Source organism: Nothobranchius furzeri, chromosome 13 (genome assembly GCF_043380555.1).
Source record: "Nothobranchius furzeri strain GRZ-AD chromosome 13, NfurGRZ-RIMD1, whole genome shotgun sequence".
Classification (NCBI taxonomy): domain Eukaryota; kingdom Metazoa; phylum Chordata; class Actinopteri; order Cyprinodontiformes; family Nothobranchiidae; genus Nothobranchius; species Nothobranchius furzeri.
The window spans coordinates 50677783-50691283 of NC_091753.1; the positions used below are offsets into that span (position 1 = coordinate 50677783).

At 41.8% G+C, this 13501-nt stretch overlaps 1 protein-coding gene across 1 annotated transcript; it reads left to right on the forward strand.

Moving 5' to 3' along the window:
* The first annotated feature begins 819 nt into the window (after positions 1-819).
* On the forward strand, positions 820-4128 carry LOC107372662 (extracellular calcium-sensing receptor-like). The gene is made up of 8 exons (XM_054743291.2): positions 820-926; positions 1054-1348; positions 1440-1729; positions 1856-2151; positions 2411-2616; positions 2715-2936; positions 3031-3154; positions 3230-4128. The coding sequence occupies exons 1-8, from the start codon at positions 820-822 to the stop codon at positions 4126-4128; spliced, it is 2439 nt and encodes an 812-aa protein (XP_054599266.2).
* Positions 4129-13501: the final 9373 nt, after the last annotated feature.

The window sequence follows — 13501 nt, forward strand, 5'->3', positions numbered from 1 at the left end:
CACAAGAGTCCAACATCTTACTAGGTGAGCTATAGCACCAGTGATGTCTAATGTATCTGTAATATTTATATCCTTGATGACATCTGAAACAACGTTCAAAGAACTGTTCGGAGTGAAAATGGCTATTTTGTTGCTAATTTGCAGGAAATATCTAGAAGAAAGTTGTAAGTAAAATAGCCAACGGTCCTCAGAAATGTAGCTAGGTTCATCACTAGGCGTTAGGAACAGCGACAAAGTCGCTGAGTTGGCACTACCTCACTCTCTGCTGCTAAAGCTACGGGCTATGCCTGAGCGTGAACACGCATGAAGCAGCCTGCTCGACCCAAGCATCTCTCTTTTTCTGTGATTTTACAGAAAAACAGGCAATCAGTAAAAATGCCAGGGCTCATTCTACAGGACCAGGGCATTGCAGGAGAGTGTATGGAGAAGACATTTATTATTTCTATACATGTTTTGGCTTTCAAACTTCCATAATGCCCCTTTCAAGGGTAGAAAACCTCTGGAAATGTTTTCATAGCATGTCATAATCAAAGGTAACGCAGTGAGGGCTTCACAACCTGACGTATAATAGAGGAGGTGCTTTAACTAATAAAAACCCTGGAACCATCTAATGCAGACAGTTCAAGCATGGCGATTGGGTATCTGTTTACTGGATTAAGATTGGCTGTCTGTTTACTGAAGCTAATGCCAGTGATTGTCTTGTGTGGCATTTCACACAGTCTGATCCAAATGATTAAGCCTTTAGAGACTCAGACTAGTGCTCGCGTCACTACAATGCATTGCACCCTACAGAGTACCCTCCGTGTACCTACATTTTCCATGGATGGAGACTTTATTATTGGAGGTGTTTTCTCCTTACATTACACATTTTACACAGTGATTAATAACTATACCACCAGGCCTGAAGCATCAAGATGTGCAGGGAGGTTAGTAAAAGGAAGAAATTATGGAAACTATGTGATTTGTTACCTTCTTATTGAACTTGTTCAAATTTTTCTTTGAGGTTCTGTTTTCCTGAGTACATCTTGAGTAAATGTTTTCTCTCATTTGCAGCATAATTGCTCGGGAAGTGCGATATTCTCGTGCAATGATCTTTGCTATTGAGGAGATAAACAACAGCACAGAGCTGTTGCCCGGCATCAAGCTTGGTTATGAGATGTATGACTCATGCAACTCAGTGACTTCTGCTGTGCCTGTGGCTTTACAACTATCAAATGGTCAGGACCCGGAGTTTTACAAAGGCAGCAATTGTTCCCTAACTGGTATGGTGGTGGCTGTTGTTGGGGACTCTGGATCCACACCATCCATTAGCATGTCTCGTATCTTTGGGCCCTTCAACATCCCTCTAGTAAGTATTCTGACTTCATTGTCATCTGAAATAATGTGAAATGCTTGTTTATTCCCCAATTCAAAGATGTTATGGGTTTGTGTGTGTGTAGGTCAGCCACTTTGCCACGTGTGCCTGTCTGTCTAACAAGCAAGAGTATCCAACTTTCTTCAGAACAATTCCCAGTGACCAGTTCCAGGCTGATGCACTGGCCAAGCTGGTGAAACACTTTGGCTGGACTTGGATAGGAGCTGTCCGCTCAGACTCAGACTATGGAAATTATGGGATGGCATCATTTCTTGCTGCAGCACAGAGAGAGGGAATTTGTGTGGAGTACTCTGTATCCATCTATCGAACGGACACACGTAGCAAGATCAAGAAAGTAGCTGACACTATCAGCAGGTGTGTGCATTTAGAAAGATTCATTGAAATTTTTTTAAATGTAATTTAAACCCAACGACAAATTCACAACATGCATTAGTGATAGGTATATGTGTTTAATTACTCAAAGTATTAATGTCTCTGCAGGTCAACAGCAGTTGTTGTCATGGCATTTATAGACTCTGCAGATATGAGTGTTTTGTTAGAGGAGCTGGCTCATAACCCTCCACCACCTCGTCAGTGGATAGGAAGTGAGGGCTGGATAACCGACCTGAACCTGATGAGACACAGTTTCTGCGCAGGAGCAATTGGAATTGCCATTCAGAAATCTGTCATCCCTGGTTTTAGGGAGTTCCTACTGAATCTTCCTCCCTCTGAAGTGGCTGCCTCCTCAGTGCTGACTGAGTTCTGGGAGGATGCATTCAGTTGTAGCCTTAAAAGGAGTAAGGGTTTATTGGTTTGCTTCGTTTGTTTTTTATTTTTAATCTCCACAAGTTCATTGGTTGTCTAGAGTGTTTCTTCTATGTAATAAAAAAAAGAGAAAAAAAAGATTTTCCCTGAAGTTTTCATGATTCTTGACTAGAATTACATTTCACAGAATTTGTCAGTACTTTCATTTCTCTTTATTTATTTAGTTATTGTCAATTCGGAAATGTTAACTTTATTGGATTAAACATTCTGCCTCTCTCTTTGTATGTTTAGGTGCTGGCCCACAAAGAAAAATATGTGATGGAACTGAAGACATTAAAAATCTCAAAAACCCGTACACTGATACATCACAGCTTAGAGCCACTAACATGGTGTACAAGGCTGTTTATGCAGTAGCTCATGCTATACACAATGCAGTGTGTCAGGAAACTATTTTTGCCACTAGGTGTGACAAAAACATCAGACTGGAGTCCAAACAGGTTACTTCAAACAAGAACTTCAATTTAAAATAAATAAAAACATTTTTAAACAAACATGTTATTTCATAGACAAATGTCCCCGTTTGTTTTTCATTTAGGTTACATCTGAGCTAAAGCAAGTAACCTTTTCCAGAAATGGTTATCCTGTGTCGTTTGATGCTAACGGGGATCCTGTAGCTTTTTATGAGCTGGTCAACTGGCAGAAGAGTAAGAGTGGAGTTATTGAGCCAGTAACAGTAGGGTACTTCAATGCATCACTGCCAAAAGGCCAGGAGTTTCACATTAACAAAAACATAACCTGGGTGGACAGTGGAACATTAGTAAGGAGTCTATGGCTCATTTGCAAATGTGAGAAACTTTTCCATTACAGCATATGTTTGACTGTGTTTTTCTTTTTTATTTGTATCACTGTAGGTCCCAGTATCAGTGTGCTCTGAGAGTTGTCCTCCAGGAAGTCGTAAAGTCCTGCAGAAAGGGAAACCCATCTGCTGTTATGATTGTATACCATGTCCTGAAGGAGAGATTAGTAACGTCACTGGTAGAATCACACTCTTTCCAACCATTTTTCCACTATTAAATAAGTGACAACAATAGTTTCTGCTTCATTTTGCAGATTCTCCAGACTGTTCCCCGTGTCCCAGAGAATCGTGGCCTAATGCACAAAGAGACGCTTGTTTCCCCAAACCTGTGGAGTTTCTTTCCTATGATGAAGTCCTGGCAATCATCCTGGCTGCATTCTCTGTTAGTGGGGCCTGTCTGGCCATCATAACAGCAGCTATTTTCTTTCATCACAGAACAACTCCAATTGTCAGAGCCAACAACTCTGAGCTGAGCTTCCTGCTGCTCTTCTCTCTGACTCTGTGTTTCTTATGTTCATTAACTTTCATCGGAGCTCCCTCTGATTGGTCCTGCATGCTGCGACACACAGCGTTTGGTATCACCTTTGTTCTCTGTATCTCCTGTGTTCTTGGCAAAACTGTAGTGGTTTTAATGGCCTTTAAAGCTACACTTCCAGGTAGTAATGTCATGAAATGGTTTGGGCCTCCACAGCAAAGAATGACTGTTGTGTTTTTTACTTTAGTTCAAATCATAATCTGTACTGTGTGGCTGTTACTCAGCCCTCCATTCCCGATGAAGAATCTGAGCACATACAAGGAGAAGATCATCCTGGAATGTGCATTAGGTTCTGCTGTTGGGTTCTGGGCTGTGCTCGGGTACATTGGCCTGCTGGCTGTTTTCTGCTTTGTGTTAGCTGTTCTAGCTCGGAAACTACCTGATAATTTTAATGAAGCCAAGCTGATAACCTTCAGCATGCTGATATTCTGTGCAGTGTGGCTCACCTTCATCCCAGCATATGTCAGCTCTCCTGGAAAATTTACTGTAGCTGTGGAGATATTTGCTATTCTGGCCTCCAGTTTTGGACTGATTCTGTGTATATTTGCTCCAAAGTGTTTCATCATCTTATTTCAGCCTGAGAAGAACTCCAAGAAATTTGTAATGAATAAAAAGTAAATGTAACATGTCCAAGATTGTGTCATGTTGTGGGGCAAGAGTCTAACCCAGGACATGCAGAATCAGAGTCATAGTCAGATTGTATAAAAAAAAAATATTTATTGATGAAAAGGTGAACTACGGGCTCACTGGAAAATCCAGCGGGTGCAGAAACGGGAAGCAGCATCTAGAGGAAAAAGTAGCAGAGGTGAGTATGGGAGTTGTAGAATGGCAGGGGAATTGCTGGCTGAGGGATTTACGGCTTAGTTAGATGAGAAGGGTGTGGGAGGGGTGAGCCGGGGTAAGTCCAGGTAATGTTTGTAGAGTGGTAGAGGTGAATGAGGAATGGGATCCGGACCGGTGTGGTTCTGGAGAGGGAGGTGGAGGAGATCGGGGCAGCACTTGGAGGAGGGTGAACCAGGAAACGAACCAGATAAAAATCCAAAACGGCGTTGGGGAAAACTCTGATGATTATCCAGACCTGAGGTGGGGTAAAATCCAAAAATAGATTTAATCCAAGTCACGAGAGAAAAAACACGAGAGAACAAGAGCAGAGATAAGTGAGGGCTAGAGACTACCAGTCAGTAGCTAATCATCCAGCGTCGAGTCTTCTTCTTCTTCTTTTGGTGTTTTATTGGCGGTTGGCAAACAACGAATGGTGCATTACCGCCACCAACTAGTGTGGTCTGGAACAGTGCCGGCGTCGAGTCATGTCCACCCTCCTCCTTATAAACCGGCCTGCTGATCAGCTGATTGGAAACAGCTGTTGCTCCCTCTCCTGAAACCAAAACACGCAGAGATCGTGAGAAGAGTACTCACCCCGGCTCATGACAGATTGGAAAGCAAGACATTATAACTATATTTTTTATATTTGTTGTAGAAAGGTATGTAGTTGATGTTTTTAAACAGAATATAATTTTGTGGTTGCAAACGACTAATGTAGGCTTTTTCTCCTGTGTAATTTACTCTTTAGCAAATCTGAGTCTTATTGTGAAACCATCTATAATATGATAGACAATAAAACCTTCAAAGAAATTTCAATCTCTACTGTGTATAACTACACGTTACAAGATGGTACTTTAAAGTAACGGGTCTTCTTGCTTGATTGCTGTTTTAATTGATTTATTTTCCAACAGTCTAAAAACGTCTTGGTACCTTTCACTCTATTCACTTAACTCATTTTTAAAGGGTCTGGTCTGCTGAGTGAACTACTACTTAGTCCTTTATGAGGTGGGATGGATTATGTCAACAGAGAAGTGCTCCCTTACACTGATTTAGACATCTTAGGTGTGTTCTTGCTGTGCGTTATTTCTAATTCCATGTTGTCGTTCTTTTTTAAAACACAGAAACGGTTTTGTTATCTGTAATTGACGCTACAGTTTCGCCGACAGCTAAAAGAACGACAACATGGAACTGATTTAGACAGATTTGTGAAAAATATTTCAGACTAGTGGGTCTTTTATGTGTTTAAAAATGTTTCAGATCTTTGCGTTCAGCTAATTTACATTAAGAAAACAATCTGCACACTTCAATGTGCATTAAATGAATGATCAAGCTTTCGGTCAGAGACCATCAGGATTCCGCTCATTCATTCAGCTCATCAAAAAATGTGAGCAAAAACCTAAAGCAGTACATTTATATTTTTGTTCAGTGGAAATACATAGAATAGAATTAGGATTCTGCAGGCTCGTCTGCTGAATGTTGTTCCTACCAGCAAGGGAATTACTGAAGAAGCTATATGTGAGTTTGTGCAGGCATGCTTTTGAATGTCGGACCATCAGTACTGTTTCCATTTGAAGTTGTGAAACTTGAATAGACACACACACACATTCACTCTAATGGTGATGAGCTACATTGTAGCCACATCTGCCCTGAGGCTTACTGACGGAGGCGAATTATCTTTTGAACACAATTTGTAAATTATATGTTTTTGATGCTCAAAGTTCATTTCTAAAGAAGAAAGAAAAGGGAGAAATGGGAAGAAATTAAATGAAATAATCACAAATGACTGAGTGAGGGCATTTTATTTGTGATGAAAGATCACCTGATGTATAACAGAGGAGGTACATAAACCAGTAGAAACTAGCTTAAAGCAAAATCCAGGAAACGGAAGAATGGAAGACAGATCTTTTTTTAGTCATCTGACCTTAGCAGTAAGTTTGATGCAGCTGACATCAGTTAATGCTGTGGGTATCACTTTGGACGGTCTGAAACAAAGAGTTGAGCTAATAGAGGATGTGATTGGTGCTGGTGGTGGTACTAACGCTTCATTGGTGAAATGCAGCCGACAGAGTTCCCCTCGTTTACCTGTTTTCTCCATGGATGGGGACATTGCTATTGGAGGAGTTTTTTCTTTACACTACAAATTGCACGGGGTGATTCATAACTACGTCACCAAACCGGAGCCATCTAGATATACAGGGGTTAGTAAAAGGGAGAAATGATTGGTATGAATGTTAAAATCACAAAGCTTACATGAAAAGGCTAATCTTGTCTACTTAGTTAGGATAATTGCTGCCTTTGTGTTTATTCTTGATTGACTCAGCTTGGACTTTTTGACAATTATAGATTATTTTTAGAGGTTTTTATTTCATTTCTATAGAACATACTTGAATTTTCTGTTTGTAACCTTTTTAAGTGTTTTACAATTTTTATATTCTAAGCAAACACTAACACTTACCTGATTTATTTTATGCGGCCTTAGTGCCCGGGAACTGCGTTTTTCTCGCACGATGATCTTTGCTATTGAGGAGATAAACAACAGCACAGAGATGCTGCCGGGCATCAAGCTTGGATATCAGATATATGACTCATGCAACTCGGTACCAGTGCCTGTAGAGGTGGCGTTTCAGCTTTCAAATGGTCAGGACCCTGTGTTTTACAAAGGCAGCAGTTGTTCCCAGTCTGCTGTTGTCATGGCTGTTGTTGGAGATTCTGCATCCACACCGTCAATTAGCATGTCACGTATTTTCGAATCATTCAGCATCCCTCTTAGCCTAGTGAACTAGACCAAATTCTTGCTTTGCAAAGTTTGGTCTAGGCATGCTCCATTGGAACCTCAGCAATCTCCTACCAGGACTCTGGCTAGCCAATCACAGCTCTCTAGAGGGGTTTCAAACACATAAAGAGCTGTGATTGGTCCATAATGGTGGGCCAGTCATAGTGCTCTATCTGCTTAGTGAACAAATCACAGAGCTTTGTCCGCTTTGTGGGCCAATCAGGGCACTCTATATGCCTGGTGGGTGGGATGATGCAACAGAGTGAAACAAGAGGATGTCACATTCATTGTCCAGTAGCATGCAGAGATCATTTGAAAGACAACTGTAGAACCCGCCCCACAATCAAGAGCTGTCAATGGAGCGTTGCCAGACTAAATAATACATTTATTTAGTCTGGCTTGCCAGGCTACATCCCTCTGGTAAGTAGTCAGATTTTACTGTAAAGTGAAAATGTGAAATATGCTTGTTGATTTCACAGTTTGGGAATGTAATCCTTTTATTTTTTATTCATTTGTGATTGCAGGTGAGTCATTTTGACACTTGTGCCTGTGTTACGGATCCTGGGCTCCCGCATCTTGAATGGCCCTGTTCTGCTCCCTCCATGCTGTTCAGGACCTTGGACAGGTCCTCCGTCAGGCTGGCCTCCGCCTCGGCCCACCCACTCTGCACCAGCTGTGGACAATCTCCTAATGTGGAAGCGCTCGTGAAAAGACCCCGGTTTCAGTTTCTCGGCGAGAGACTCACAGACCCGACCTCTGTCTTTCTCTCCTCGATTAGATTTGCGTGGTATTCCAGTAGCTTTGATTGTAGTGTGTATAATAGTAGTTAGTAGTCGTTTATCTGTTTGAAGATCTGTTTGATTCTTCCCCAGTGAGGCCTTTTCGTTTCTGTTTTTGGCTTTGGCTCGCTTTTCGTTAAACCCCTTTTGAATATTGATAGCCGTCGAGTTTGGGTTTTTTGTTAGTTCCGGCTCTTTGTTTATTGTTTTGTATTAATAGTTATTCCCGTGTCTTCTTCCCTGGGTCGGTTTGTCCCAGGCGTTTTGAGTTATCTCTGTCGTGTGTTTTGTTTAGCTTGAATTTGAACTTTTCCAGTCTAGGACTGTGTATTTTGGTTGAATTCTGTAAAATAAAACCCTTTTATTTACTCTCACCCCTCCTTTCTCTGCATCAGTTTTTATGTTTATGTTTTATGTTTCGGATCATTCCGCATCCCTCTGGTAAGTAGTCAGATTTTACTGTAAAGTAAAAATGTGAAATATACTTGTTGATTTCACAGTTTGGAAATGTAATCCTTTCTTTTTTATTCGTTTGTGATTGCAGGTGAGTCATTTTGACACTTGTGCCTGTCTGTCAGATAAGCGGCAGTATCCTACTTTCTTCAGAACCATTCCCAGTGACCAGTTCCAGGCTGATGCACTGGCCAAGCTGGGGAAACACTTTGGCTGGACTTGGATAGGTGCTGTCCGCTCAGACACTGATTATGGAAATTATGGGATGGCCTCTTTTCTTGCTGCAGCACAGAGAGCAAGAATCTGTGTGGAGCATTCTGAATCCTTCTATCGAACTGACCCAATTAGCAAGATCAAGCGAGTGGCTGATGTTATTCGCAGGTTTCTAAAATATTTTATTTTGCTTTACTGTTTGTTAAAATATAAAGTTTACTTCAGCTTTAAAATCTGGTTCTTCCGGCTCTTGGAGGGTGCAGATGCTTTTTTTCCTCCTCTCCTTCACATCTTATCCTCAAGGCCTTTGTCTGTCTTTGTGTGCTGGGTTCACGGCTGCTTCTGCATTTTTTCTGGAAACTGAAATTCACTAAAATGGATCTCGTCAGTTGGTCTCTCAACGCGGTTAATAACATTTTTTCAACTATGAGAACGGGATAAGGGGCTCCTGGATGCCCCTCTGGGACAGACCAGCTGTCTGTGGAGGACTCTGAAGATTTGTGGATATTCGTGGTGTTGGTGTCAGTTTTCATGCTGATCGGCATTGGAGACTACCTGGCTTACCGGAAACTTAACGAGCTGTCAAGGAATATTGGCCTGATCCCGGAGCTCAGATGGATTGCACCGCGCTGTGAAATCACAGACTCACATAATTGCCGAGATGAATTATAAGCATCGAACTTTGGCGGAGATTCATTCTTTGGCACAAAGATGGATGCCATCAAGGAGAGAGTGGACAAATCAGCACGGATTGGGATAGATTAATGTCCATTATTGGGATTTTGAGAGGTTGAGGACCATCAAACTGTAAGACAGAGAGGAAATTATCTCTGTCTGGCCCCAAAACAATTTCTAATCGGAATCTGGCGCCCTTGAGCCTGCAAGGCTCCAACAAAAATTCCCCCCCTCAGAAGAAGTGTGGAATGTGCCGTCGCTATGACAACTCAACTCTGTCTCCTATATCAGCCTGGGCGGGACTGCGGGAATGCCGCTGAAACGTTCCAGGGTCACTGCAACCCTCCAACCCTCAATGCTCCTCCTCTATCCACACTGAGGTGACATGCACTGCTTCTATCGTGGCTGCAGGAACTGAAGTTGGGATAGTCCCAACCCACCACCCCACCTAGTGGACACTTATGTTGTGTTGTCTGAAGTCTGTTGCATATATCTGTCTGAGGTGTTTTTTTGCAGAGCAAAGCTGCCCTCCCGGTGGGAGGTTAACTCTGAAGTGCCTTTTTTCCCTCCACCTGAACCAGCCCTCATCTCTATTAAGGTAGCGCGACTCAGTGTTGCGAATGACCACAGTCACCAATTCTTGTCATGTGTCTTACCCTTGTATGTCTGATCTCTGAACTGTGCATACTGAAACTCTAATTTCTCTCTGGGATTAATAAAGTATCTTTGATTTGATTTGATTTGAAAAATAATTTTTAACTTTAGATTTCCATTAGTTTTGGACAAAACAAAACCAATAAAAATTTAATACTGCTTGAAAAAAAACACTGTCAATGTCTCTTTAGGTTAACAGCAGTGGTTGTTGTGGCATTTGTCGACTGCAGATATTAGAGTCCTGTTAGAGGAGCTGGGTCTGGACCCTCTACCACCCCGACAGTGGATTGGCAGTGAGGGCTGGATTACTGTCCCTTACCTGATTAGGTACAGTTTATGTGCAGGAGCCATTGGAGCTGGTATTCAGCAATCTGTCATCCCAGGTCTGAGACATTTCCTACTGGATCTTTCCCCCACTGAAGTAGCTGCCTCATCTGTGCTTACTGAATTTTGGGAGGATGCATTTAATTGCATGGTGAGAAAAAGTAAGAAGAGATGCCTTATGTTACTTTATTTGTGTGTTTCCATGAGTCACTTGTTGTTTTGTGGTATGAAGCATGCAGCAAATATATGTCAATAAATACACTTACTGCTGTGTTGTACTGATATTTCTTCCTAACTGGAAATAAACAATGCACATTTTCCGCATTTCTTATAGTCGTAGGTGTAGGCTCTTGTGACGTGGTAGCATTTATAGTTCATTCATATTTGATAAGTCATTTTTCCTCCTTTTTAACTGCGAGTGCAGCCATAACACTGTGTGATGGAACTGAAGACATAAAAACACTGAAAAGCCTGCACACTGATACATCTCAGTTAAGAATTACAAACATTGTGCACAAGGTGGTGTATGCAGTAGCTCATGCTATTCACAATGCTTTGTGTCAGCAAACTAACTTCATCACTCATTGTGACAGACACCACAACCAGGAGTCTAACCAGGTCAATAAGTAAAGAGAAAACATTAGAATTGTGTTTAAGACATAATCCTTAAAATTAGTGGTGTGATTGTCATTTGTTTATTTACGATTATTTTTCTTATAGGTGCTATAAAAACTGCAAAAAGTCAACTTCTTTCGCAACGGTTATCCTGTATCATTTGATGCTAACGGAGATCCTGTAGCTTTTTATGAGCTGGTCAACTGGCAGAAGAGTGAGAGTGGAGTTATTGAGCTGGTAACAGTAGGGTACTATGATACTAACGGGAACATAACCAGGATGGGTGGTGGTACACAAGTAAGGAGCAGAAGGAAGACAGTAAATGGTTCCTGAATTACTGCAAATGAAAACCATTTAAAAATCACTGAATGTAGCTAATAAAACAAAGAAGCCAATTGTAAAGTTTTTTTATTATATGTTATTCATTTTTGTTGATGTGAAAGGTCCCAGTATCGGTGTGCTCTGAGAGTTGTACTCCAGGAAGTTGTAAGATGTTGCAGAAAGGAAAACCCATCTGCTGCTATGATTGTATACCATGTCCTGAAGGAGAGATTAGCAACACGACGGGTAAAGTAAAATGGTTATTTCTCTCAAAAGCATTAAATATACCAGTGCTAGCAGATTTGTCCTTTAGATTCTCCAGACTGTTTCCCGTGTCCCAGTGAATCGTGGCCTAATGCACAAAGAGACGCTTGTTTCCCCAAACCTGTGGAGTTTCTTTCCTATGATGAAGTCCTGGCAATCATCCTGGCTGCATTCTCTGTTAGTGGGGCCTGTCTGGCCATCATAACAGCAGCTATTTTCTTTCATCACAGAACAACTCCAAGTGTTTTCCCCTCAGAAGAAGCTACAATGGTGTTCTGCTAAGCTGTGGTGTCCTCATCGGCTTGAACACTACTTCAAACCACTTAAACATTCTCCCTCTCTTGACAACCCTGACACTAGTCAGTGAATCTCTGCAATCTGCTGGGTTCCTTATGTAGGAAACTTTTTACTGATTGGCTTAATGAACTGACCTGTATTGGAATGTTTACTGTGTGAAGTGCCTTGAGACGACTCTGACCCTAACTGATTTGAAAATAATTTAAAAAAACACATTTATCAAGATTTTCAACAAAATATAAACCAAAAATAAATTCAAATTGTTCTAATACTAATTTGAAGTATGCATTCTCTTTTTTACTGGCAAACGAAGCCGCACTCATTTGATAATGATTAGACTCTAGAATGTTTATTTACTCTTTTATTTCAGTTGTTGGACAATGCCTTTTTTTTTTTTTTTTGCAATAGGCCTACAAATAAAGTATTTAAGAGAACAACTATAACAATAACAGACTCACAAAATTATTCAGTGTAATTGTATGTGTGTCTCTGTCATGCCCCTCCTGTCTAGGAGCTGAAGGAGGGAGTAATGCACAACATTACAATAACAGGAATGAACCAAGCCAAGGTCTTTGCAACAATTAAAATGTTTATCAGAACAAAGGTTCACTCAACTTAGAAGAGGCACTGCAACATAAACAAAAGCAAGTTTCTGTGTCCGTTACTAAGTGCTTGAAATTTAGCCTATAAGGAGAAAACCAACGTGCTGGATGATCCCACAGCAGAATTACTCACAAGTGAAACAGACAGGCTCTAAATTAAAGGTGCTCTTCTATCTATGAAGCAGAAAAGTAAACTAACAGATACACAAAGCAGAAAGTGAAAATATTTTCAAACACTGGTGGAAACTGGGTTGAACTCTGCAGAGAAGAAACTCAAGAAACTGCAATGCAAAACTCTACAAAATATCTCAAGGACAACATTATCTTTGCAGTTTCACAACTATAAATTATTTAGTTAAACACTAGTTTTACTAAGTAGAAACACATTATTATTTTTCTATATGGTGCAGGTAGCACCCAAATGTCTGGAAAACTCGGCCTTTAAAAGACTTGAGCTGTCTAATTGCAGATTCTTTGCAGCTGGTGCTGCACAGCAGCCGTGCCTCTGTCAGTGGTGCTGAAATAGAGAGGCTGGAGCAGAACCTGAAAGGAGGAGAGGAGAGCTGAGGAGAAGGAGCGTTACAGCAGGCTGGGGTTTGGGCTGACTTTGAGGGTTGTTCAGGTGGTTGGCCGACGGCCTGTACGGGCCCGCTAAGACAGCAGCCCGGCTTCGCTTCTGATCAGCCTCGATTGTTGCAGACAATGGGGAGGAAGGGGACTAGTAGGGCTGGAGTGGCGGTTCATTCGGTGGGGCCGGCAAAGAGGGACCGTGGGGGCGGCAGTGATGCGTCAGATGGTGACTGGGATGCGCAGCTGAAGCAACAGAGGCTGGAGGAGGGTGGCTTTGTGATGCAATTTAGGGTGGTAGGAGGTGCGCGTTTTGCTACCTCTAACCCGGTGTCCCGGGAGCTGAGTGTCGTGGTAGGGGATGTGCTAGATGCTACCATGGTGTTCAGTGGGCTGTTAGTGATGGTGTGCCGGAATAAGTCCCAGTGCCACAAAGCACTGCGGCTTGAGAAGTTTCTGGGGGTGGACGTGGTGGTTTCTGAGTCGAGGTCTGGTTGTATGATTACAGGTGTGGTGTACAACATTTCCAATGAGGTCTCTGAGTCGGAGGTGTTTGGTTCCCTAAGTAAGGCGGCTGTTTGGCATCTGGGGTTTAACGCATGTAGGTCAACTCCGCTGCTGATTACTCTCGA

Excerpts from the sequence above, each read along its gene's own strand:
- LOC107372662 (XM_054743291.2), top strand. The coding sequence starts at position 820 with ATGGATGGAGACTTTATTATTGGAGGTGTTTTCTCCTTACATTACACA. Across the intron at positions 1,349-1,439 it reads GGCCCTTCAACATCCCTCTA|GTCAGCCACTTTGCCACGTG; the intron begins GTAAGTATTCTG and ends GTGTGTGTGTAG. Across the intron at positions 2,617-2,714 it reads TCAGACTGGAGTCCAAACAG|GTTACATCTGAGCTAAAGCA; the intron begins GTTACTTCAAAC and ends TTTTTCATTTAG.